The 23539-nt window shown below is 37.8% G+C and overlaps 3 protein-coding genes and 2 non-coding genes across 7 annotated transcripts; 2 read left to right on the forward strand and 3 right to left on the reverse strand.

Moving 5' to 3' along the window:
• Positions 1–290: 290 nt before the first annotated feature.
• On the reverse strand, positions 291–1327 carry LOC111077480 (ER lumen protein-retaining receptor). Of its 3 annotated transcripts, none has more exons than XM_022371772.2 (2): positions 1192–1327; positions 291–1135 (listed from the first exon to the last, which is right to left on the reverse strand). In XM_022371772.2, exon 2 carries the CDS (start codon positions 1040–1042, stop codon positions 404–406), a length of 639 nt encoding a protein of 212 aa, XP_022227464.1. In that variant the 5' UTR covers positions 1043–1135; positions 1192–1327; the 3' UTR covers positions 291–403. The 3 variants fall into 3 exon arrangements, with proteins under 3 accessions (XP_022227464.1, XP_022227465.1, XP_022227463.1); XM_022371773.2 differs by having other exon boundaries at positions 291–1110; positions 1187–1327; XM_022371771.2 differs by having other exon boundaries at positions 291–1110; positions 1192–1326.
• Positions 1328–3759: 2432 nt separating this feature from the next.
• On the forward strand, positions 3760–8925 carry LOC111077478 (small nuclear ribonucleoprotein-associated protein B). Its single transcript, XM_041595953.1, has 2 exons — positions 3760–3866; positions 8266–8925. The coding sequence occupies exons 1-2, from the start codon at positions 3864–3866 to the stop codon at positions 8860–8862; spliced, it is 600 nt and encodes a 199-aa protein (XP_041451887.1). The 5' UTR covers positions 3760–3863; the 3' UTR covers positions 8863–8925.
• Positions 8926–15290: 6365 nt separating this feature from the next.
• LOC121405374 lies at positions 15291–15456 on the reverse strand. Its single transcript, XR_005968542.1, has one exon. It is a non-coding gene; the product is annotated as a U1 spliceosomal RNA (small nuclear RNA).
• A 1728-nt stretch (positions 15457–17184) lies between these two features.
• On the forward strand, positions 17185–17350 carry LOC121405375. Its single transcript, XR_005968543.1, has one exon. It is a non-coding gene; the product is annotated as a U1 spliceosomal RNA (small nuclear RNA).
• A 1107-nt stretch (positions 17351–18457) lies between these two features.
• Positions 18458–21229, reverse strand: LOC111077477 (NAD-dependent protein deacetylase Sirt6). The gene is made up of 5 exons (XM_022371769.2): positions 21016–21229; positions 20828–20955; positions 20326–20748; positions 18797–18920; positions 18458–18736 (listed from the first exon to the last, which is right to left on the reverse strand). The coding sequence occupies exons 1-5, from the start codon at positions 21079–21081 to the stop codon at positions 18464–18466; spliced, it is 1014 nt and encodes a 337-aa protein (XP_022227461.2). The 5' UTR covers positions 21082–21229; the 3' UTR covers positions 18458–18463.
• Between the last annotated feature and the right edge of the window lie 2310 nt (positions 21230–23539).

Below are 23539 nucleotides of genomic sequence, written 5' to 3' on the forward strand. Positions count from 1 at the left end.
TTTTTTTTTAAGATATATAAATATATAAAAGTTTTTCCTTAGCCTGACAAGGGCCGAGGCGTGGGTAAACGTGGCTGAACAACACCCATCGGGTAATTTGACTCGATCAGAATAGCTGAATAATTTAGGGCAACCAATTTTTCGAAGATATCATTTAGAAAACAAAGAATATCAATTGTTAGATTTTTACATGTATTATTCACGAGGTTTTGATTTTCTTTTTCATAAAATAGTTTAAACAAAAAATATTCTCCCGAAGCGTCTTCTGTAAATCATCATAAACCAAAAACTCTGTGAAACGGTCCATTCTTTATTCGTTTTTGTATCCGTCTTTGATGGAAATCCATACAGCTTCTTATTAATGCCTTTGATGTGTCGATATTAAAATTAACAATTGTTTTAATTATGCCGGCAGCTGGAGTTTCTTGCCTTTAAGAACTTTGGTAATGTATAAGTAGAAGAAATCGCAGTATAGAATAGTTTGAACGACTCCAGCAAAGATCGCAATAAGGTCATAGTGCGATTCTACCATGTATCGATAAACCCAATTAAGCAAATACAGCGCGCGGTATGATCCAAGAGCAAAAAGGTAATGGCTCGTTATAGATTCTGCCTCTCCAGTTTTGCTTACCAAAAAAAGTTGTGGTAAAATGGCAACAGATTCCAAATAAATTGAAAACGTCCAAAGCACTTCCATTACAGTGAATTCGTGATTAATGACGAAGGAAAGCAAGGCGCATGGTATAAGGAGGAACTCGATGCGGAACGAATCATGGTTGTGATCATAAGTTGCCTTAAACTTAACGTACATCAAATAGACCGTTGCACCAGAAGTTGCCAAAAACAGCACCTTCATAACCGAGTTATAGAGGCTCACATATGTGGTGAAGAGATCGAGGTACCGAGTTAAGTAAACTACAGCGAACAATATTTGCGATTTTCCAGATATCCCAGCACACGATCGAGTTTTCCATATTTTTAGCAGAAGTATTATTATGGCAAAAACATGAGATAGATCTCCAGCAAACCGAAAAATATTCATCCTAAATGATGCGTCAGTTTATAAATTTCTGGTGTTTTTTGTTCCTGGGTGTTGTATCAGAGAGCACCCTTAAATAAATGTAGAGAATATAGACTTTATTTACGGCATTCAAATTTATACTGTTTATTTTTCATTACTGCATACGTTACCCAAGTTTTTATTTTGCACGTAAATTGCCAACGAGTTAAAACTTCAGGGCATCGGCGTTTCCTCCCCAAACTTCTAAGTAGAATGTTAGCATAAAAGAGAATAACGGAGAGAGACCAAATGACGTGGCCGTATGAGCACTGAGTCGTTGGATTGAACTTCATTATTTGTTTACAATGTTTGTAGGGTTGGAACTTTGAATGCATTTTAGAAGTAGTCGATAAATAAATCGAGGAATTCGTAATACTATAAATATATAAATATATATATGTAATCTATATATATACAAATGGAGAGATAAAAATGTACAGTGCATCATCACGTGAGAACGGCTGGGCAGATTTGGTTTAAATTTGTATCCATTTGTTCGTATTTGCCAGAAGAATGTTTTTACGAAAGAAAAACCATCGGTCGGAAAAAAAATTTATTTTTAGAACGGATTGGCCGATTTGGCTCAATATTGGTTCAGCTGTTCGTATTTGCCAAGAGATTGTTTTTCCGAAAGAAAATTATGAAAAACCAACCTTCGGTCGCTAAATAAGTGATTTTGTATTATTTTTCTTTTATGGAAGTAGGCGATGAGCCAATAGTCATACTTGAAGATGAGTTCATTATTCATCAATTAAGTTATTTGATTGACTAATGCCTCCTAGGTAGGCGAAGAGGCCATTGTCATAGTCGAAGAATTGTTTTAAACTCGAGATATTATTCATTAATATATATACATTTAAATGGAGATATAAAAATTTATAGTGCATCATCACGTGAGAACGGCTGGGCATGTTTTTTTTTTTTGACTGATGTCCTCGTACGTATATACATCCATCCATATGCATCAATATCCAAGTTATAAATTTTTATGACATTAGACTTTGCTAACTGACTAGCTGGAAAAATAAAGATGGCCTTTTGGAAAATGCCTGCAGTCAGAGCGAGAGAACTATATGCGTCAAGCTGTGTCAAGTCGAGCTAGGAGCAGCGCTTCTGCAGAATTTATAGAAAAAAATCTTCTATTGTATTTTTCCGTTGTCTTTTGTCAGTCATTTAGACAGGCTCCGTCTATTCCTTGTCTATATCTTGGCTGTCGTTCAACAGCAATATATTTGTTTAGACAAGTTAATAATGTTGTTACAAATGAATTAATAAGTCAAAAATAAATGAATTCGACCAAGCGGAGATATATGAATGATATGTTCAATTCTAGCCGATATCACTGACTGGGCTATCTCCGTATAAACATGAGATTTATGCCGAGGTCTCTGCAAATCCTCAATACTCTCCTGCCTAATATTAATCAAAATATTCTCCATTTCAGCAGAACACTTCAACCTGTTGCTTTTTGTTTTTCTAATGGCTACAAAATTCATAATGCTCAGTATTAAAAAAGAAGAAACATGTGAGTCGCTTTTGTGCAAGCGACTTTAATTTGATACCCTTATTCAGTCAGAAAATTAATTTGTGAGCTTATTTATGTAGAATTTTAAAAAATTTTACATTTTACATATTTTGCTACATTTTTATCTACATTTGCAATGTCGATTAAACACAAAAAATGTATATTCTACATACACAATGTAGATTCTACGTGTTTTCCGCAAAGGTCGCGCATTGCACAGGGCCACTAACCATACAGTATATTCAGGGCAGAGTATGTGCGAGCGAGAAAGAGTATAATCAGAATAAAAGCCTTTTCACACTAGGTGCGTTTCCTATAGATATTGAAATAGACTCAATGAAGCCGAAAATGCGTTAGCATTGGCAGACGCAGGTTGTCGCGTCTTGAGAATAGCTGATGTGTGTGCTACGACGAGGAAAGTAACCAAATTTTTGGAAATCAACAGAAATATGCAGGCCACAAGAAAATGGCCGAGAGAGAATTGATTCTCATATTTATTTATTATTTTGAGAAATTTCTTTGTAGAGTTTTTGGGAACCATAAAAACCAAAGAAGTTTTTTTTCGCACAATCATAACTTTTTAGGGCCAAGCTTTGATATTTGATTTACATGATTTTGTTGTTATTATCGGTGATAGTTGCGCTGATAGGCAGAAAAGTGCAAAAATGTGCTGTTAAGCGCAAAAGCAATCGAATATTTCTAATGTACGCACATGCATCCGAAAGCGACGCAACCTTTTGACACCACTGTAGCCCTATGCACAACCATGTCTCCGGCAAGATGCAAAGAAGGATGATGCAGCCTCAGTCTGAATAGCCTATAAAAATAAAGCTGAGGTAAATGATAAAATATACATTTGTTTCTTAAAAAAAATACCTTGAACCATAGATATCATTAGACAAGAGATTTACTGGGACAATTCTCGAAGAGATTAAAAAATTAAGACCACATTCTTAAATAAAATATATTAATTTGAATAATGGAATACGCATGATCTCAAGTTTGGGCCAATGTGTACGTTCGTTCTGCGGTATGGCACAAAAGAATATATCGATATAAACGTGTGCAATTGCGTATTCCTGCTGCTTCCAGGTAGTGGAATACGACCATAAGTTCAGATAGGTGGATCAATAATCGACTAATTTTTACACTGAGCTCGTGTCCGACTACAATCGCTTGGATTAATCGACTAGAATGAATTCCATATTTTCATTCTAGAACCGTGTTTGCTTGCTCTTAAAAATACAACTTTTAATATTCTAAAATAAATTGCTCAAAATGGTAAGAAGGTGACTGCTAATGGATATCAGTGTAGTAAGAATAGTGGAATAGTTATTGAATGGACAATATACATGTTTATACAGATTTAGTTGGTTACTTGTTACATACAATGATGTTGCCGGGTGGAGCGGCATTTACTGTAACAAACATTTACTGAGAGCACACATCTTATTCGTACACCCTTAACATTCTAGTTTAAGCACTTGCAACTTGGCGTACGGTTAAGTTAAACAGAAAAAGTTAATTTAATATCAAAGATCAACATTTCTACTATCTTTTCATCAAAAAATATTTGAATTTTCTACTATGGTATCCTTATAAAAATTAACTCACTTTTTTACGCACATAATTTGTTGGTGAATTCGTTAATTTCTTCAAGTATCTGTGATTTGAAAATTACAGATAAAAAATTTAATTATTTTGTTCAGTATTTATGATGTCTAAAAGTTCACTGCACAACCTTTCCCCCAAGTTATTGGTGCCCTATGAATTTTAATTCTAATAATAAACAAGCAATCTTATTAATGGCTTTATTAACTTTTCACAAGGTCCATCAATCCAAAATATGTCTCATATTGATTCACATACTCTAGAAATGAATCCCAGTAACACAATGGGACATCCCATTGTAATAAATGTAATGAATAGGGCACCTATGTATACCTTGGGGGAAAGCTTTTGCAGTGGACTTTTAGACATCATAAATACTGGACAATATAATTTAAATTTTTAGCTTTATTCAGATAATAGTTACTTGAAGAACTCAACGACTCCACGAATAAATTATGTGCGTAAAAAAGGGATTTTTATTTAGTTAGCTTTTATAAGGATACCATAGTAGAAAATAACAATTTTTTTTTAACATATAGGAGAAGATGTTGATCTTTGATATAAAATTAACTATTAACTTAACCGTACGCCAAGTTATAAGTGTTTAAACTTAAGTGTTAAGCGTGTAAAAAAAACTTAAAAAAAAAAATCATTAAGTAAGCAGCTAAAAATAGATTTAATAAAGCTGAAAATGGTTTGACATTTAGTTTGCACATCTATGTACATTGGGTTAGGCCAAAAAAATTGTGTTTTTTTTTATTTAAACGGGACAGTCCTTCATTTTTTATCTTAGGGTAGATAGTAATATTAATGTTTTTTTCTAGATTTTTAGTTTCAATTGTATTTAAAAACGAGAAGGAACGTGTGAGTCGCTTCTGGGAACGCGACTATACTTATACCCGTACTTAGTCAGTATATACATTTTTATACTCGTACTCAAAAAAGAGTTTGTGGTAAAAGTGGATGTGTGTAACGCAGAGAAGGAAACGTTTCCGACCCCATAAAGTATATATATTCTTGATCAGCATCAATAGCCGAGTCGATATAGCCATGTCTGTCTGTCCGTCTTGTTGAGCGCCTAGATCTCAGAGACTATAAGAGCTAGGGCAACCAAATTGGGATTGCAGACTCATGTGATATTACACTGCTACAAGTTTATTTTAAAATTTTGCCCCGCCTACTTCAGCCAGAGATCCGTTACACCAGCGATGCCCAGGCCCATTGCCCTCCGATCCCTTTTGTTTTTATACCCGTACTCAAAAAAGAGTTAAGGGGTATATTAGATTTGTGGTAAAAGTGGATGTGTATAACGCAGAGAAGGAAACGTTTCCGACCCCATAAAGTATATATATTCTTGATCAGCATCAATAGCCGAGTCGATATAGCCATGTCTGTCTGTCCGTCCCGATTAGCGCCTAGATCTCAGAGACTATAAGAGCTAGGGCACCAAATTTGGTTTCCAGACTCATGTGATATCCCACTGCTACAAGTGTATTTCAAAATTTCGCCCCGCCCCACTCCACCGCACACTCTGCCGCGTTCAGTGCGCGAGCAACCCCTAGCGGAGGAGATGTAGAATCTAAATGGTACATGTATAATCTACATGTTAGATGTATAATATACATAGTATATGTAGATGTAGATAACATATGTAGCAAAAAAAATGTAAAATGTAAAATTTTTTTTTATTCTAAAATTCAAAAAAATGATAAGCTCAAAAATGTATATACTGACTGAGTACGGGTATAAATAGAGTCGCGTCCCCAAAAGCGACTCACACGTTCCTTCTCGTTGTAATTGCCCTCAGCATAGGAAACCAATTCTTGTATGCATACACAGTTTGTGCTGTGTACCAGCATATCGAAAGCCCAACACATGCAAACAACTTTGTGTGTATGCGATCCTTCCAGCAAAAACCAGTTTTGTCTCTTCTCTGATTGGTGTTACCCGACTTTTGGTATGATTTTGTTGTTGTCTTTTCTTCGAGATTTCACTGTTCCCTTATTCGTATTTGCGTTTTTGTTTGGGAGTATTTTTGAGTGCCCTGCCGTAAGCTGACTTTGGGCATCGCTGCGTTACACTATCCCTTTCTCGCTCGCACACTCTGCCTCATTCAGTGTGCGAGCAACCCCTAGCGGAGGAGATGTAGAATCTAAATGGTACATGTATAATCTACATCTTAGATGTAGAATAAACATAGTATATGTAGATGTAGATAACAGATGTAGCAAAAAAATGTAAAATGTAAAATTTTGTTTTTTTAATTTTAAAATTCTAATCAATTATAAGCTCAAAAATGTATATACGCACTGAGTACGGGTATAAGTAGAGTCCCGTCCCCAGAAGCGACTCGCACGTTCCTTATCGTTTTAAATTTATTTAACCCAGCACAAATATTTTATTGAACATCAGATATTATGGGTAACAGGTTTTCTTGGAGTTTCTAATGCTTACATTCCATGCTTTCCGTAAAGGTATCAATTGTTCAATTTGGAAGACTAGAAATATCTCAAAAAGAGTTTTGAAAGTAGTACTATTTCATTGAACACAACTGTACATATAACATGCAATACATGCAATATACCCGTATTTTTGATACCACATCGTGTACATATTCTTGATCAACATCAGTAGCCCAGTCGATGTCTGTTTATGTTCAGACTCCAGTAACATCACACTTTAAACGAGAAGGAACGTGTGAGTCGTTTCTGGGGACATGACTCTACTTATACCCGTACTCAGTCAGTATATACATTTTTGAGCTTATGATTTTTTAGAACTTTAAAAAAAAAATCAAAAAAATTTACATTTTACATTTTTTTGCTACATCTGCTATCTACATTTACAATGTCTATTCTACATCTAACATGTAGATTGTACATGTTCCATTTAGATTCTACATCTCCTCCGCTAGGAGTTTCTCGCGAACTGAACGCAGCAGAGTGTGCGAGCGAGAAAAAGAATCAGTAGCGTCAGCAGCGCTGAAAGCTGAAAATTAATTTCTTCATTCTGGCTATAATTATGATCCGATCTGATTTAGATTCAGCAATCTAGTAGATATGGTCATTCTCTACGATACTGCCTTTTTTTGTTTTATCGTATCTTTAAAATTTTGTCTGCCACAGATTTTCGTCCTTTGTGGGGGCGGAATGGGGCGGGGCGAAATTTTTTAATACACTTGTAGCAGTGTGATATCACATGAGTCTGGAAACCAAATTTGGTTGCCCTAGCTCTTATAGTCTCTGAGATCCAGGCGCTCATCGAGACGGACAGACGGACGGACGCACAGACGAACAGACGGACACGGCTATATCGACTCGGCTATTGATGCTGATCAAGAATATATATACTTTATGGGGTCGGAAACTTTTCCTTCTCTGCGTTGCACACATCCACTATTACCACAAATCTAATATACCCCTTAACTCTTTTTTGAGTACGGGTATAAAAAGTATACAAATCTCGAAAATCTGTGGCTTCCACAATTTTGAAAATACGAGAAAACCGACAGCGATGAATTATAAAGAATTATATTATCTACCGGATAATCTGGATCATATCGAAATTATAGTACAGCCAAAAGGAAGGAAAACCAAATTTTCCTGTGGCAGACTCGCCTGCCACGTTCTCGCTTTCTAGCGAATGAAACTGCTTGAATATTGGTCATGAAGTGCAGAAATAAATGTAAAGCCTTAAAATGAAAATAAAATATTTTACTGAAATGCTGATAATGATTGCAAATGTAAGCATAATATAATTAATAAATTTAAATTCTATAATATTCTATCTATAATTCCGAAACTGAGCTAAATTTTGAAGCCCGATATTATTTCTGGGGAGGTTTAACGAGTAAAATAGAAGACAAGAGGAATCAAGTGAGACACCGATGTATTATATATTATATCCGTGAGATCCAAAATTTGGTCTATCTCATCTAAGAGAGCAATTAGGGCCCTTACTTCCGTGGCGCCATGTTTCATTTAAGGTTTTCTACTTAAAATAAAATATTTCCTGTAGGACTATTAAAATATATAGATAATTGTGTAACATAATATTAATTTTATTTCAGACCATTGGAAAAAATAACAAAATGATTCAGCATCTGAATTATCGGGTGCGAATCGTTCTGCAAGACTCTCGTACATTCATCGGAACTTTCAAAGCATTTGATAAGCACATGAATTTAATATTGGGCGACTGCGAAGAGTTTCGCAAGATAAGATCTAAAAACTCGAAAGTGCCCGAAAGAGAGGAAAAACGTGTCCTGGGCTTTGTTTTGTTGCGTGGTGAGAACATAGTTTCTCTGACAGTAGAAGGACCTCCCCCTCCGGAGGAAGGACTTCCCCGAGTACCAATACCAGGAGCTGCATCAGGGCCAGGTATTGGTCGTATAGCTGGCAGAGGTGTACCCTTGAACATGTCGGCAGTACCAGCAGGATTACAAGGTCCAGTGAGGGGCATAGGCGGACCCGCTCAACAACATATGGCTCCGATGGGCAGGGGCGTGCCTCGACCTACCATGATGGGAGCACCCCCCCCAGGATTAATTCCTGGTGGTATTCCTTCATTACCAGGGAATCTTGGACGTGGGGCTCCACCACCAATGAGAGGCCCCCCACCTAGTATAATGCGAGGCGCACCTCCTACGGGTAGAGGTGGATTTTAAAAATAATATTTTCGAATGTATTTGGTCAATAAAAATTAAATAAAGTATTTTACAGATACTTAATATTACATGTCTAAATTTAATGTATTTTACTGCAGGGATACCAAACAACTCAGCCAAAATACAATTTTAACTCAGGAAATTCTAAGCTTCAACCAGGCTCGTAAGCAGAGAGGGCAGTACTCACCTGTGGACAATCCCTTCTTTTTAGGGATCTGACCATGGTGCATCACCGAAATCTCAGCAAATATTCTGTTGCGAAGCACCCTTTCCACTATACTGTCAAAAGCGCCCACAACATTTGAGAAAGAGGAATGAAGGATTGCTGCTACTCCGGAAAACTCTGATCAAGTTAGTCAAAAATTGCTGTATTATTTTCTGTAGGTGGGTAGCTCGTCCACCGCAGGTCTTTTGTAGGACTGCACTATGGGTCCAACGAGATCTTTTGTTTTTGTAATTGCCCCCAGCACAGTTTGTGCTGTGTGCCAGCATACCGAAAGTCCAACACATGCAAACAACTTTGTGTGTATGCGATCCGTCCAGCAAAAACCGGTTTTGTTTCTTCTCTGATTGGTGTTAACCCGACTTTTGTTATGATTTCGTTGATTTCTCCCAGTGGACCAAAACTTCGTAAAGGATATCGCTAACGTGAGTTACGTGAAACTCAAACGGGTAAAACTATCGAATTCAGATCTGAAAATGAATCACTAGTCGCTCAGTTTGTGCAAAGACAATATAAGAATAAGATACATAGCGCCATACGAAATTTTGGCACACGAATTTTGCAGGCTGGTTTTAGAGTTGGCTCCAGGCTCTCTTGAAATTTTTAAGAGAGAGAGAGAGAGCGCTCTAGAGCCATCCGCTCTCTTGTATGCATACAGCACTCGAAGGTCAACGAAGTTGGTTCTCTGCCGCTGCGACAGCCGAGCCGAGTCGTCGCGACGACTGTATGTGTGCACATGCATACGTTTTTAACAGCGCTGTCGAAATATACCCTGCACTTTATAAGTGTAAGTTAATTTTGCAAGACTCTGACCACCCCAATATTAAAAAACTCATTGTATATATCCCTCCAATGATAATTTCGATGAAGATGGAATATTCGATAATAATGATCGGATATACATATATAAAAATACAATATATATTTAATAAATGACTTCACATTGAAGTAATTGTCATTAGGGTATTCAGCGTGCGACGTTTGTATTTATTTAAAAAGGTTCAACTATGAGCAGTTAAACTAACAAATTATAACGTAATGTGAATATGACACCACCTGCAGGATCGCGAAAACCATGTGCAAGGAGAGCAATGGTAAACTCAGCCACTACCTACTGCACCTTCCACGGAAGGACTGTGGGATGCTAGTGGGTATACTCACAGGTCACTGCCTGGCTGCAGCACATGCAGTCAAACTAGGCATCACCAACAGTGGCAACTGCAGGAAATGGGATGAATCTGGGGCTATCGAAACTCTGGAACATCTAATCTGCAAATGCCCGGCCCCCTCAAGGGCAAGAAACAAATACCTTGGCGGCCCGGTACCTGCATCGCTGGAAGATGCATCCAAGAGGACGCCAGGGGAACTCCTTGCCTTTGCGAAATTCTCCTCGATCCTCACGGACTTCGAAACCGCGTAAAACACTCAGAAGGTCCATACGCACTTATCCGGACAACTAAGGGACATATTGGCCTATGCGTCCGTCCGGGACAACCTAACCTAACCTAATATGACATAAACATGGATTATCAGACTATGGATATTATCCTGACTCAATAGGACTAATTTATTGGCTTAAGTAGCCGCTATGGTCCAGCTCACAGCAAGTTGTGGTCAGGAAATAGCTTATAGCCTATTAAGTTAAGATTAATTAACTAAGTTATTTGTTAACAAAGATTTTACCTTAATAGAACTAGTGTCGAAGGAAAACAGATGGAAGAAGGTATTGTAGTTACGGCAAAGGCTACGGAAAGATTCATGGTCAGAGTAATTAGAAAGACAGAGTAATGCCTAGTCGGGCGGGAAGGGACAGAAATGCTAATAAGGCTACTGAGGGCAGTGGAATCAACCAATTAAGGCCACGAAGTGCAAAAAGGATAATCTGTTTTTGAACGGACTCAATCATATCCTGATATTTTTGATAATGCGGAGACCAAACGCAGGATCCGTACTCAAGGATAGGCCGGACAAGGGATACATATGAAAGTTTAGTGGTATAAGGGTCGGTGAACTCCCTAGACCATCTTTTGATAAATCCCAGGATACCTCTGGCCTTACTTTAAATAGCGGATATGTGTGAGTTATAACACAGATTAGGTACAAAGATAATTCCCAAGTCAGTAATTTTATAAAGGCGGTTTAACGAACAGTTATGGATATTGTAGTCAAAAAGGTAAGGCTTGCTCCGATGGAATGTCATGACGTTACATTTGGAAATGTTAAGGGGAAGAATGTCTATTATCCACCAGTTGTTGAGGGCGTCAAGATCAGACCGGGAACATAATGTGGGCATGGGGTAGCTATAGTATAAGTATACGGGAATGAGTTAAGACTTGGGGAAAATCATTGATGAACAAATTAAACAACAGAGGGCCAAGATGGCCTTGAGGTACCCCCGACGATACAGAAACAGGCTTAGAGTTATTAAATCAGACACGCTGAGATCGATTACAAAGGTATGCATTAAACCAGAAAAGAAGTTTAGGCGGAAACCCTAGAAGAGATAATTTATGAATAAGCAGATTATGATTTACTGAATCAAAGGCTTTACTAAAGTCAGTATAGACTACATCAGTTTGAGACTGCTTAGCGAAACCCGCATGCACGAAGGTGGAGAATTCCAGGAGGTTAGAAGAAATAGACCGACGTTTTACGAATCCATGCTGCGATTCAGAGAATAAGGGGCACCAAAAGTGTTGGAGCTGGGAAGTAATTAGAAACATCCGATTTAGACCCCTTTTTATGAATGGGAATAATATATGACTCTTTCCAGACCGTGGGAAAATCGCCGAGCAGGGGGAGGAGGGGGACACAGAGAGAATCAGCACAAAGGTTAAAAACAGCCCTAGGAACCCTAAAACCCTAAATTAATTAAGAGGATAGATACAGTTAGAACTGTTCATGTGGAAAGGATACGATTGATTGGGACAAAGTATGTCAGAAGAAGCCAGAATAGAATGATGGTTATTAGAGGGAACTGAGTAGCAGAGTTGAAAAAATGAAGCGAAAAGATTAGCAATATCAAAATCATTATCAGCCTTGCTGCCATTAAAGGAAAAAGATGACGGAAATTGGGAAGAGTTACGTTTCGAGTTGACAAACCTAAAAAATTGCTTCGGATCACGCTTAAAGTTAAGTCTACATTTGGACAGGTAGTCATTATAACATGTTTTATTAAATAAAATAAATTTTCTCTTAGCGATTGAATACTTAGAGAAGTCAGATTACGAACCAGTTCTTTTGAACCTTTTATACAAGCGAGATTTAATACTCCGAAGGTTTATCAGATACGGGGTGAACCAAATAGGGCCACTAACATGACGCGAAGGTGAAATTACAGGTACATAGGTATTAAAGATATTGAACAATAAATAAACAATAAAACGAGAAGGAACGTGGGAGTCGCTTCTGGGGACGTGACTCTACTTATACCCGTACTCAGTCAGCATATACATTTTTGAGCATATGATATTTTAAAATTTAAAAAACATATTTATTACATATTTTTGTTACATCTGTTATATTATGTATATTCTACATCTAACATGTAGATTATACATGTACCATTTAGATTCTACATCTCCTCCGCTAGGGGTTGCTCGCGCACTGAACGCGACAGAGTGTGCGAGCGAGATGGAAAATGAGTTGTGTTGTCGTGGGCAGGGGGGTGGGGGCAGGGAAAGCGACTGAAAATTAATTTCTTCATTCTGGCTATCATTATGATCCGATCTGATTCAGATTCGGCAGTCTGGTAGATATGGGCATTCTCTACGATAGTAATTTAGTTTAGTTTTATCGTATCTTTCAAAATGTGCCTGCCACAGATTTTCGTCCTTTGTGTTGGCGGAAGGGAAGGGGGCGGGGCGAAATTTTGAAATACACTTGTAGCAGTGGGATATCACATGAGTCTGGAAACCAAATTTGGTTGCCCTAGCTCTTATAGTCTCTGAGATCTAGGCGCTCATCGGGACGGACAGACAGACAGACAGACGGACGGACAGACAGACAGACATGGCTATATAGACTCGGCTATTGATGCTGATCAAGAATATATATCCTTTATGGGGTCGGAAACGTTTCCTTCTCTGCGTTATACACATCCACTTTTACCACAAATCTAATATACCCCTTAACTCTTTTTTCAGTACGGGTATAAAAATGCTATAAAATGCATTTGTAGCCGGCTCAATTTCATAAAAGTCGTCGAGAAATGACCAATCGATCTGAGAAAGGGCCAGATTCACGCACGTAAAATCAGCTTTCCTGAAGCAAAAAATAGACGGTGGCCTAACGGAAGTTTTGATGGGAACCGCGGAGGGCAACTGCACGGAAATTTTAAGTGTGGGATGATAAGGATCTTCTGGGAAAGATAGAGGAGACCCTCTGCAGACCATGGTATTCGATATGTCGGAAGAAAAGACGAGATCAAGAAGCCTACCCAAGTTGTTGGATATAGTATTGACCTGACCCAACGATGTATCCGACAATGAATCAACAAAATCATGCTGAATAGATGGGAACATCAGGTTAGAGTCAACTGAAGGAGACCATGAGATATTAGGTAGGTTAAAGTCTCCAAGGACTATAAGATGATCAGAGTCATTAAGTTGGGACGAAACAGACTGAAGATGGGAAACGTGAAGCATATAAGTGGAGAATTCGGAGGGCGGCGGAATGTAAGAGCAGGATATAAAGAGATTAGAAGCTTAACAACAATAATTTCAATGTTATTATGCCCTTCGACGTGAAAGATTTGAGAAGATATGTCCGAACGAACAGCAATCAGGACACCGCCACGACGAAATGGACGATCATACCTACATATATATGTTAAATTTGTCAATGAGAATCTCGAAGTCATAAATAGAGGAGTTGAGCCAGGTTTCGGAAAAAGCGATTACATCAGTCTCGAAAGATGCACTGTCAGTATATAGCTTGTTAAGCTTACTGCCCAAGCCACGAACATTCTGATAGGTTATCTTAACGGAAAGAGGAGAAATTAGTTTTTTGAGGCCGAGGGTAATGCTGCCGGAGATGGAGTTGGACGGACAGAAGTTAAACTCACTCACTGAACACTCACTCGTCGTTCAGGGCTAGAGGGGCGATTGGTAAACACATGACAGATAATATGTTCAGGCCAGAAAGAAGGGTCGAGCACACTACTGACATGTTTGTCAGGAACGAGAATTTTGAAGGAAGATATGTTGCGTTTAACTTTAAAGTTATATTTAGTAACAACAAAACCTGAGGAATCATCAATATCAAGTTTAGAAAAAATAAATTCCCTGACCAGGACATCCGTAGCCGATGCCATCAGTCGAGAAACGAAAATAGATTTTAGTAAGGCGACATCTGTTAGGATAGAAGGAGGGATGGTAGAAGTATTGATAGAACCGGTGGAACAGATTCAACCCGAAGGGCAGAATCAGCAGATAATGGGCCATATTCTGAGTTGGCGATGGATGCCGAGGTAGACGGAGCCTCCACATCCATGCTGTCGGCAGCGTCAGCGGGTTCCAGTGAAGGCACCGTAGCTCCAGCGACAGGATCGTCATTGACTTCCCGCCTGACATGCAGTCAGACACAGGCACGGGAGAGGCGGCTGTTGGGGAGGCGGATGCAGAAGCCACAGTCGGTGCCCCATTAGATCCAAGTTCGACAGCACCAAAGTCTATTAAAGAAGGTGAACGAATTGGGGGTAGAGGAGATCCAGGAACTTCAAGAAAAACACCATTGTTACCAGTGGGCAGACTGTTGTTACCTTTCTTTCTCTTAGGCGACTTAGTTAAAATTTTAAGATTTTTGAAGTGAGACTCATAAAAAGGTTTTCGTCTCGAAAATTGTCCGCTTCGCAGAAGTACGCACGCATACTCACTTGCTGGTTCTGTGCCCAGTGGACGAAAACTTCGTAAACGATATCGCAAACGTGAGTTACGCGAAACTCAAGCGGGTAAAACTATCGAATTTAGATCCAAAAACGATAATTAAATGAATCACTAGTCGCTCAATTTGTGGCAGTGAAAGTTTCGTTTTCGGTAGCTCGAAGAAGGTATCGTTTGCGGACCTTTTATGCTATCTTTTACGATACGTTTTTAATATCATTATCGAGCCGAAAGTAATATTAAAAGTAGCCCACTAGTAATATTAAAAGTAAATTAAAAATAATATTTTTGTCTCGTATTTTGTTCGCATATTTATTATTTAAGTAGGGACGGCGCAAACGCTATTCCCGGCTATCAAAATTTACACAGACGAGTTATTCACATTAGGAATAATCGCAAAAGTCAACTCAGCCGACGTGCAATGACCAAGTCTTACTCCGGAGGAACACGCTCGTGATCACGGTTAACCTCTACGCCTCTGATCGGCATCGGGGCTTCCATGTCCTCACAGCCAGAAGCAGTTGGGAATTATAAACCTATCCTACTGCTACCCAAGAACACTGAATAGTTTTAAGACTTGTCCAGTTTTCACTCATTTTTAATTCCGTTTGCGATAATTTTGCGCGACTTTAGTCGACGCTTGGTTTTAGTACAATAAATGCTCTTTTCTAAGTCCGTCTGCGAACATTTGGCGATACTTTACCGGTAGCTAGCTATTTTCTCCGTTATGTTTTACTTTCTTGTCAATTTTTCACTCAATTTTAAGCCCGTTTGCGTAATTTTGGCGAGACTTAAACGTCCCCTGGTTTTTGTCCGCTCAATGCTCTTTTTTGAGTCCGCGTGCGCACATTTAGCGAGACTTTACCGGTAGCTAGCTATATTTCCGTTTTTTTTTACTTTCTTGTACAGTTTTCACTCAATTTTAAGCCCGTTTGCAATAGTTTTGCGATACTTAAACGTCCCATGCTTTTTGTCCGCTAAATGCTCTTTTTTGAGTCCATTTGCGGACATTGAGCGAGGCTTCAGTAACAACTCACGGATTTTTATCATTTCTAAGTCCGTTTACGAACATTTTGCGATAATTCCGCTTTACTATCGTCTTGTGGTCCACTGGGTTGGTTATTGCACGTCGGCTGAGTTGACCTTTGCGATTATTCCTAATGTGAATAACTCGTCCGTGTAAATATTGCTAGCCGGGAATAGCGTTTGCGTTGTCTCTACTTAAATAATAAATATGCGAACAAAATAAAATACGAGCCAACAAATATTATTTTGAATTTACTTTTAATATAAAAAGTGGGCTACTTTTAATATTACTTTCGACTCGTAAATGATATTAAAATCGTAAAAGTAAAAGATAGCATAAAAGGTCCGCAAAATATACCTTCTGCGAGCTACCGAAAACGTAACTTTCACTTCAGCAAGCCAAAGACAATATAAGTATAAGATGCATAACGCTCATACATTTCAATTGCCATATGCAAGCCAATTTTTCAGCAAGCGACGAAATTCGCGCCATCTCGCTCACACAAATTTGAGAGCGTACGAACCTAAAAATAGAATCCGCTTGCATATGTGAGTGTGTACTCACCCAGTGGACCACAAGACGATAGTAAAGCGGAACTATCGCAAAATGTTCGTAGACAGACTTAGAAATGATAAAAATCCGTGAGTTGTTACTGAAGCCTCGCTCAATGTCCGCAAATGGACTCAAAAATGAGCATTTAGCGGACAAAAAGCATGGGACGTTTAAGTATCGCAAAACTATTGCAAACGGGCTTAAAATTGAGTGAAAACTGTACAAGAAAGTAAAAAAAAAACGGAAATATAGCTAGCTACCGGTAAAGTCTCGCTAAATGTGCGCACGCGGACTCAAAAAAGAGCATTGAGCGGACAAAAACCAGGGGACGTTTAAGTCTCGCCAAAATTACGCAAACGGGCTTAAAATTGAGTGAAAAATTGACAAGAAAGTAAAACATAACGGAGAAAATAGCTAGCTACCGGTAAAGTATCGCCAAATGTTCGCAGACGGACTTAGAAAAGAGCATTTATTGTACTAAAACCAAGCGTCGACTAAAGTCGCGCAAAATTATCGCAAACGGAATTAAAAATGAGTGAAAACTGGACAAGTCTTAAAACTATTCAGTGTTCTTGGGTAGCAGTAGGATAGGTTTATAATTCCCAACTGCTTCTGGCTGTGAGGACATGGAAGCCCCGATGCCGATCAGAGGCGTAGAGGTTAACCGTGATCACGAGCGTGTTCCTCCGGAGTAAGACTTGGTCATTGCACGTCGGCTGAGTTGACTTTTGCGATTATTGCTAATGTGAATAACTCGTCTGTGTAAATTTTGATAGCCGGGAATAGCGTTTGCGCCGTCCCTACTTAAATAATAAATATGCGAACAAAATACGAGACAAAAATATTATTTTTAATTTACTTTTAATATTACTAGTGGGCTACTTTTAATATTACTTTCGGCTCGATAATGATATTAAAAACGTATCGTAAAAGATAGCATAAAAGGCTGGCAAAAGATATTATAAAAGGTCCGCAAACGATACCTTCTTCGAGCTACTGAAAACGAAACTTTCACTGCCACAAATTGAGCGACTAGTGATTCATTTAATTATCGTTTTTGGATCTAAATTCGATAGTTTTACCCGCTTGAGTTTCGCGTAACTCACGTTTGCGATATCGTTTACGAAGTTTTGGTCCACTGGGTAGTCAAAGTTGAACATTGATGCCAGTGCATATTTTCCTATGAAAAATTATCACAATATACATTTTTTTTGTCGATAAGAAATTTTTTATTTTTTTTATTTTGTACCATAATTTAATTTTACAATAGATAAAAATGCAATTTTTTTTATATTTTGGTTCATTGTTTTGACTGTATTTTGTGCGAGGTTACGACACAATGTTCATATCCCCGCAACTAAAAGACCGATTTTCTTAAAGTTCCCATTTTCAAAATCCTTTATTAGATTTGTTTATTTAAATTATTCAAAGCTCTCACGCAGAAAATGATTCAACGCCAGAAAGGTAAGGTCTTTCGCTAAGAAAGATGCTAAGCTACCAAATATGCAGGCATATGTTTCTCCCCAGAAAAAGGGTGGACGGAAGGCAACACTAGTCAAACAATCCACTAAGCGCACCAAGGCTCTATCTGACGATGATCAGGACTTCTGATTCATCTTCTGCCAAGAAAATTAAAAGCCGCAAGCTTCATTAAATGCAATGAATGTGGTCGTCCGGTGCATTTAAAGTGCGCAGATATGCGTGCCAGCTACTTCACATGCAACTACTTTGATTACGAAGATTTATGTTAAAACGTGTCATCTATTTTGTTTTTTATGTCAGTAGTTTAAAGTTGTATATTTTCTCTAGAATATGTAATCTCTCACACAAACTTACAAATAATATATTATTTTCTGTAGAAAATTTAATCTCTTACACAACCTTACAATTATTATAATAATAATACTATTATTTATTTTAATCATTTATTTTAGATAAAGCCGGGACAGTTACAGTTACTTTGGTTTTTTTCTTTTCTTTTGACTGCATCCCACAGTCTGTCAAATGTGCTCTAAACTGTCTTTGAGTAATATTTATATGATTCAGTGGTAAAGTCCATTCAACTAGGCTTGAAAGTGTGGTGGGATCAGACGACTCTGAATATTCTGGTATTTCAACATTTAAAAAATGACACACTTTCGATAGTATTTCATCAACATAACTTGAGATAACTAAATGCGCCTTAGTGTCCTACAATTCAAAATGAATATATTTAATGTTGTTATAATATAAGAATATGTAATGTCTTACATGTTTTGTTGGTTGTAAATTACATACAACTAGTTTACCACCGCCTTTTATATTTTTTAAGGGTAAGTTCCCACTTGGTACGATTTGTAAAGTTGTTCCCAGTGTTATATTTAAGTCAGCCATTCTATTATATATAAGAAAAAAAAGCTTTAGACAAGTAGGAAGGGGCTCAGAAAATAAAATATCGTGCGGAATAGCATTGATGTTGTACTTTTTCTTCTGCAACAAAAACAAACAGTACAATTTTATTAATGTGGCAAGCCCTCTGAACACTTGGCTTGCAGTCAAAATTTGGGTTCTAAGTAAAATTACCGGCGATCCTACTTTCGGTCGTAGAACGTGTGGCATGATGACAAATTTAGTAAGTTCAAAATCTGCTTGAAATCACATTTTACTGTTTGGAACGTTGATGGCCCACCAAGCAATGATTGTTATGACATTTTTGATTTTCGGAGGTTTGGTCAACCAATTTTAGCTAAGCAATTTCTCTATAGATTTTAATGAACAATACTTTGAACGACGCCTATTTAACGCACATATACACAAAAAAAATAAGGATGCCGAATATTTCCCAGACGGTCAACTGAAATTAAAAAGTAATTAGGTCTAATTTATAGCTGTATTTTTGAGCTTTTCAAAAAGCTCAGGATTGATGATAATAATGCACATGTGTGATTTTAATAATTCATTTTGCTCATTCAGTAGTTCATCCAGGTATCCAACTACATATGCGCCTGTCTATTGGCACGATTTATGTCCGCACCGCCCATGAAGTACATTTTTGTAAAAACTTATATGCTTCGTTTGCTTATATGCTTAAATGTTGTATTGAATTTTTGACTATTTTGCGCAGTATTCTAAACTGTTTCTCTTGCTCCGAAGGAATTCATATTGATGCATGAATGGAATGTACGTATGGTCCGCAAGAACAGGTTTGAATCTAGATCCGTGCCGATGAGCAGACCGTTAAATAAATAGTGGTGTCTCAATTTCAGTATCAACACCTGCCATCTGAGTGAGAGCCGTCTATTGGCTATGCTGATATCGTTCATTTCGTTCATAATTGAGATTCACTCAAAGGAAACATGCCCACACGCACATTTTATTGGATTGAATCGGGCAGCCGATTCTTCTTTTCTCTCACTCTCTACTTGATTTTCCAGTAGAGCGAACCAGAAACAATACACAAATTTGCCCTTTTCCCTCTGCCTAAGAGTCATTAGTTGTCTGTGTGCGACTTTCTTGTCTTAATCCGCAGTACTCGGATTCGGTTTTTAGTGATTCGGGGTGATTCGAATCTGACTGAAGGCGGGATTCCTACTGATCAAACGCGTTGAAGGGGCATGAGTATACTGTGATTTTACGAGTAATGTGGATTCATGCAGGACTCTATTTCAAACTGAGACAGGTTTTGTATTAAAAAAATTGGACAGCCCGACAGAATTCGCTGGTTCTAAGCGGCTCGTATAATAAATTTTTCATTTTCTATCCAAATTATAATTTTTGCAGTTATGTAAAAACAAACGTACGTAGAATGCATTGTAGCCATATCGAGATCTTTCACTGGTAAATCGTGTTCCCAGTCAAGCACGTTATCATGCAAAGAACCAGATCTGCATGCTCGGCCTTCATCACTGACTGTTGATCTACAGCGGATTCCTAGTGATTTTTGACCAACTGATTTAACAGATGTCGAACGAACAAACTGACGTCTGCATCTATGGCACTGCTCAATAAATATGTTGCCGTGCAACTCTGATAAGTATTTGCGATTGAGTCCCGACTTTAAGTGCAACCCATCTATATTTTGAGATACAATGTACTGCACGTGTCCGGTTTCTACTAAAGCTCGCAAGGCCATATGTGTCTTAGTTGGCGTTGCCTTGTCAAAAGAAGTGTTCAATTTTGGGACCTCTCCTTTTTTTTCCAATGTCCACACGCCTTGTGGGCCTCTTTGTTAAGATATGCAAATAAAGAAATTTAGTGTATATTTCGTACACAAACATATCAAAATATAAGTTTATCGTATACCTAAAGTCAGGAATACCGGCAGATGTACTTATTCCAGCGCCAGTGTGAAATACAACATGCCTGGAGTCCTTGATTAAAAGAGCTAACGCATCACATTTTTTATTGACGGTATCATAGCAGTCAAAACTCTTAAACGGGTTATGATTGTATAATATGAATAGAAGATTTATATCCACATAAATATTTACCTCTGGGATACCTAGGACTCCCTTGTTTTCATAAGGCGAAAGGCCGTCAGCGTAATTGGAACTCATTGTTTTGCTCTTTGAATTTTTCAGGGATTCTTTGACTCCGCTATTAGTTAATAGTATAAAATAGTTTGAAACCAGCTTTAAAAATGTGCAGATGATATATGTTTGAATTAAGTATTCAATACTAAGTAAATATTTCACGGATATTAATATAAATATAATAATAATATTAAATGTCGATATTTCCTAAGCCAAATATCGACTAGGAATATTACCACTATCGGCACACTGAGCACAGAGTGTGTGGAACGTTTTGACAAACAGCTGATGATAAAAAAAGTATTGCTCTGAATTTTTAAATTTTAACAAGCTGAAGTTAATAAATGGCGATTTTATTAGCTATAATATAACTACGTTCAATATAACGTAACTCTTTGGACTCCCTTAAAGATGGTAATATTATAACACAACAAAAAATACAACCCTATAAGGGGGCGGTCTGATAAATAGTCTGACCATCCAAGAATAAACGATGTTTTTTTATAATTTCTCCTTATTTTTGTCTACATAATTTTTTTTTTTTTTATTTTTTAATTTGTTTATTTTTTATGTTTTTTATATAGTAGATATTTATTTTTTATTAATGATTATTGAATGACTAGTTCAATAATATTCAACATGGTTTTAACATATTTTTACCTTGGGCGATAGTGCTTCCAGGCTCTTGATTTCTATAAATGGTTTTGTGTAAATTTGTGTTTACAGGATGTTCTTAATTTGTATCATGTGTGTGTAAGTGTTTGTGTTTATTTTATAGGAAAAAGCAGCTTTCTACACCTGCAGGAAGACGAAGATGGGACTTACAACCGCACATCATCCATGGGATATATACTGTGGTAAGACCCATCATGACATACGGAGTCATGGTATAGTGGTAAGCGGTTAGCACAAAATCCCACCTAGAGAACCTCCGTAGAGTCCTTTAAAGGACACATACCGGACAGGGAGGAATGGAAGCGACACACTTCCTTTGGACGGAAAGAGCTTTCCATCTTCACCGACTCACAGTGGTCGATTGTTGAATCTAATTAATTATACCCGTACTCAAAAAGAGTTAAGGGGTATATTAGATTTGTGGTAAAAGTGGATGTGTGTAACGCAGAGAAGGAAACGTTTCCGACCCCATAAAGTATATATATTCTTGATCAGCATCAATAGCCGAGTCGATATAGCTATGTCTGTCTGTCCGTCTGTCTGTCTGTCTCGATGAGCGCCTAGATTTCAGAGACTATAAGAGCTAGGGCAACCAAATTTGGTTTCCAGGCTCATGTGATATCACACTGCTACAAGTGTATTTCAAAATTTCGCTACGCTCCCTTCCGGCCCCACAAAAGACGAAAATCTGTGGCAGGCACATTTTTAAAGATACGATAAAACTAAACTAAATTACTATCGTAGAGAATGCCCATATCTACCAGACTGCCGAATCTGAATCAGATCGGATCATAATGATAGCCAGAATGAAGAAATTAATTTTCAGTTGCTTCCACTGCCCCCTCCTGCCAACGACAACACAACTCATTTTCCATCTCGCTCGCACACTCTGTCGCGTTCAGTGCGCGAGCAACCCCTAGCTGAGGAGATGTATAATCTAAATGGTACATGTACAATCTACATGTTAGATATAGAATATACATTGTAGATGTAGAAGTAGATAGCACATGTAGCAAAAAAATTTAAAATTCAAATTTTTTTTTTATTCTAAAATTCTAAAAAATCATATGCTCAAAAATGTATATACTGACTGAGTACGGGTATAAGTAGAGTCGCGTCCCCAAAAGCGACTCGCACGTTCTTTCTTCTTTTTTTATTGAAAACATACCAATTATGATCAATATAAATAGTTATTTTAATAAAATCCGCACACAATAAAGGTTCACGCAGCTTAACCAAAAGCCATAAAACGGCGAGAAAATTTACTCAGAAAAGTTTCGTGGGATTTACCGGCGTGCAGCTGCTTGACTATTGATAGGAAATAAAAAAAAATATTGCAATAATTATACATATGTGGAGTGTTAACTTCATGACGGGCGCAAGCAGCTCCTGGTTATTGCTGAGCGGCCGACTGAACAGCAGCTTGTCCATCAGGGTCGGCAGCTTGGTTTTAAGCGTTTGCATCAGTATATACATTTTGAGCATATGATTTTATAGAATTTTAGAATTAAAAAAAAATTTTAATATAACATTTTTTTGCTACATATGTTATTTACATCTACAATGTACATTCTACATCTCCTCCGCTAGAGGGCGCTCGCGTACATAACGAGGCAGAGTGTGCGATCCAGAAAGAGAATGAGTAGCGGGTCTCTTGCTGAAGGAGGCGGGGGGAGCAACTGAAAAATAATTTCTTCATTCTGGCTATAATTATGATTCAGATTCGACAATCTGGTAGATATGGGCTTTCTCTCCGATACTTCGTTTTTAGTTTTATCGTATCTTTAAAATTTTTCCTGCCACAGAT

Source organism: Drosophila obscura, unplaced genomic scaffold (assembly GCF_018151105.1).
Source record: "Drosophila obscura isolate BZ-5 IFL unplaced genomic scaffold, ASM1815110v1 contig_9, whole genome shotgun sequence".
NCBI lineage: Eukaryota > Metazoa > Arthropoda > Insecta > Diptera > Drosophilidae > Drosophila > Drosophila obscura.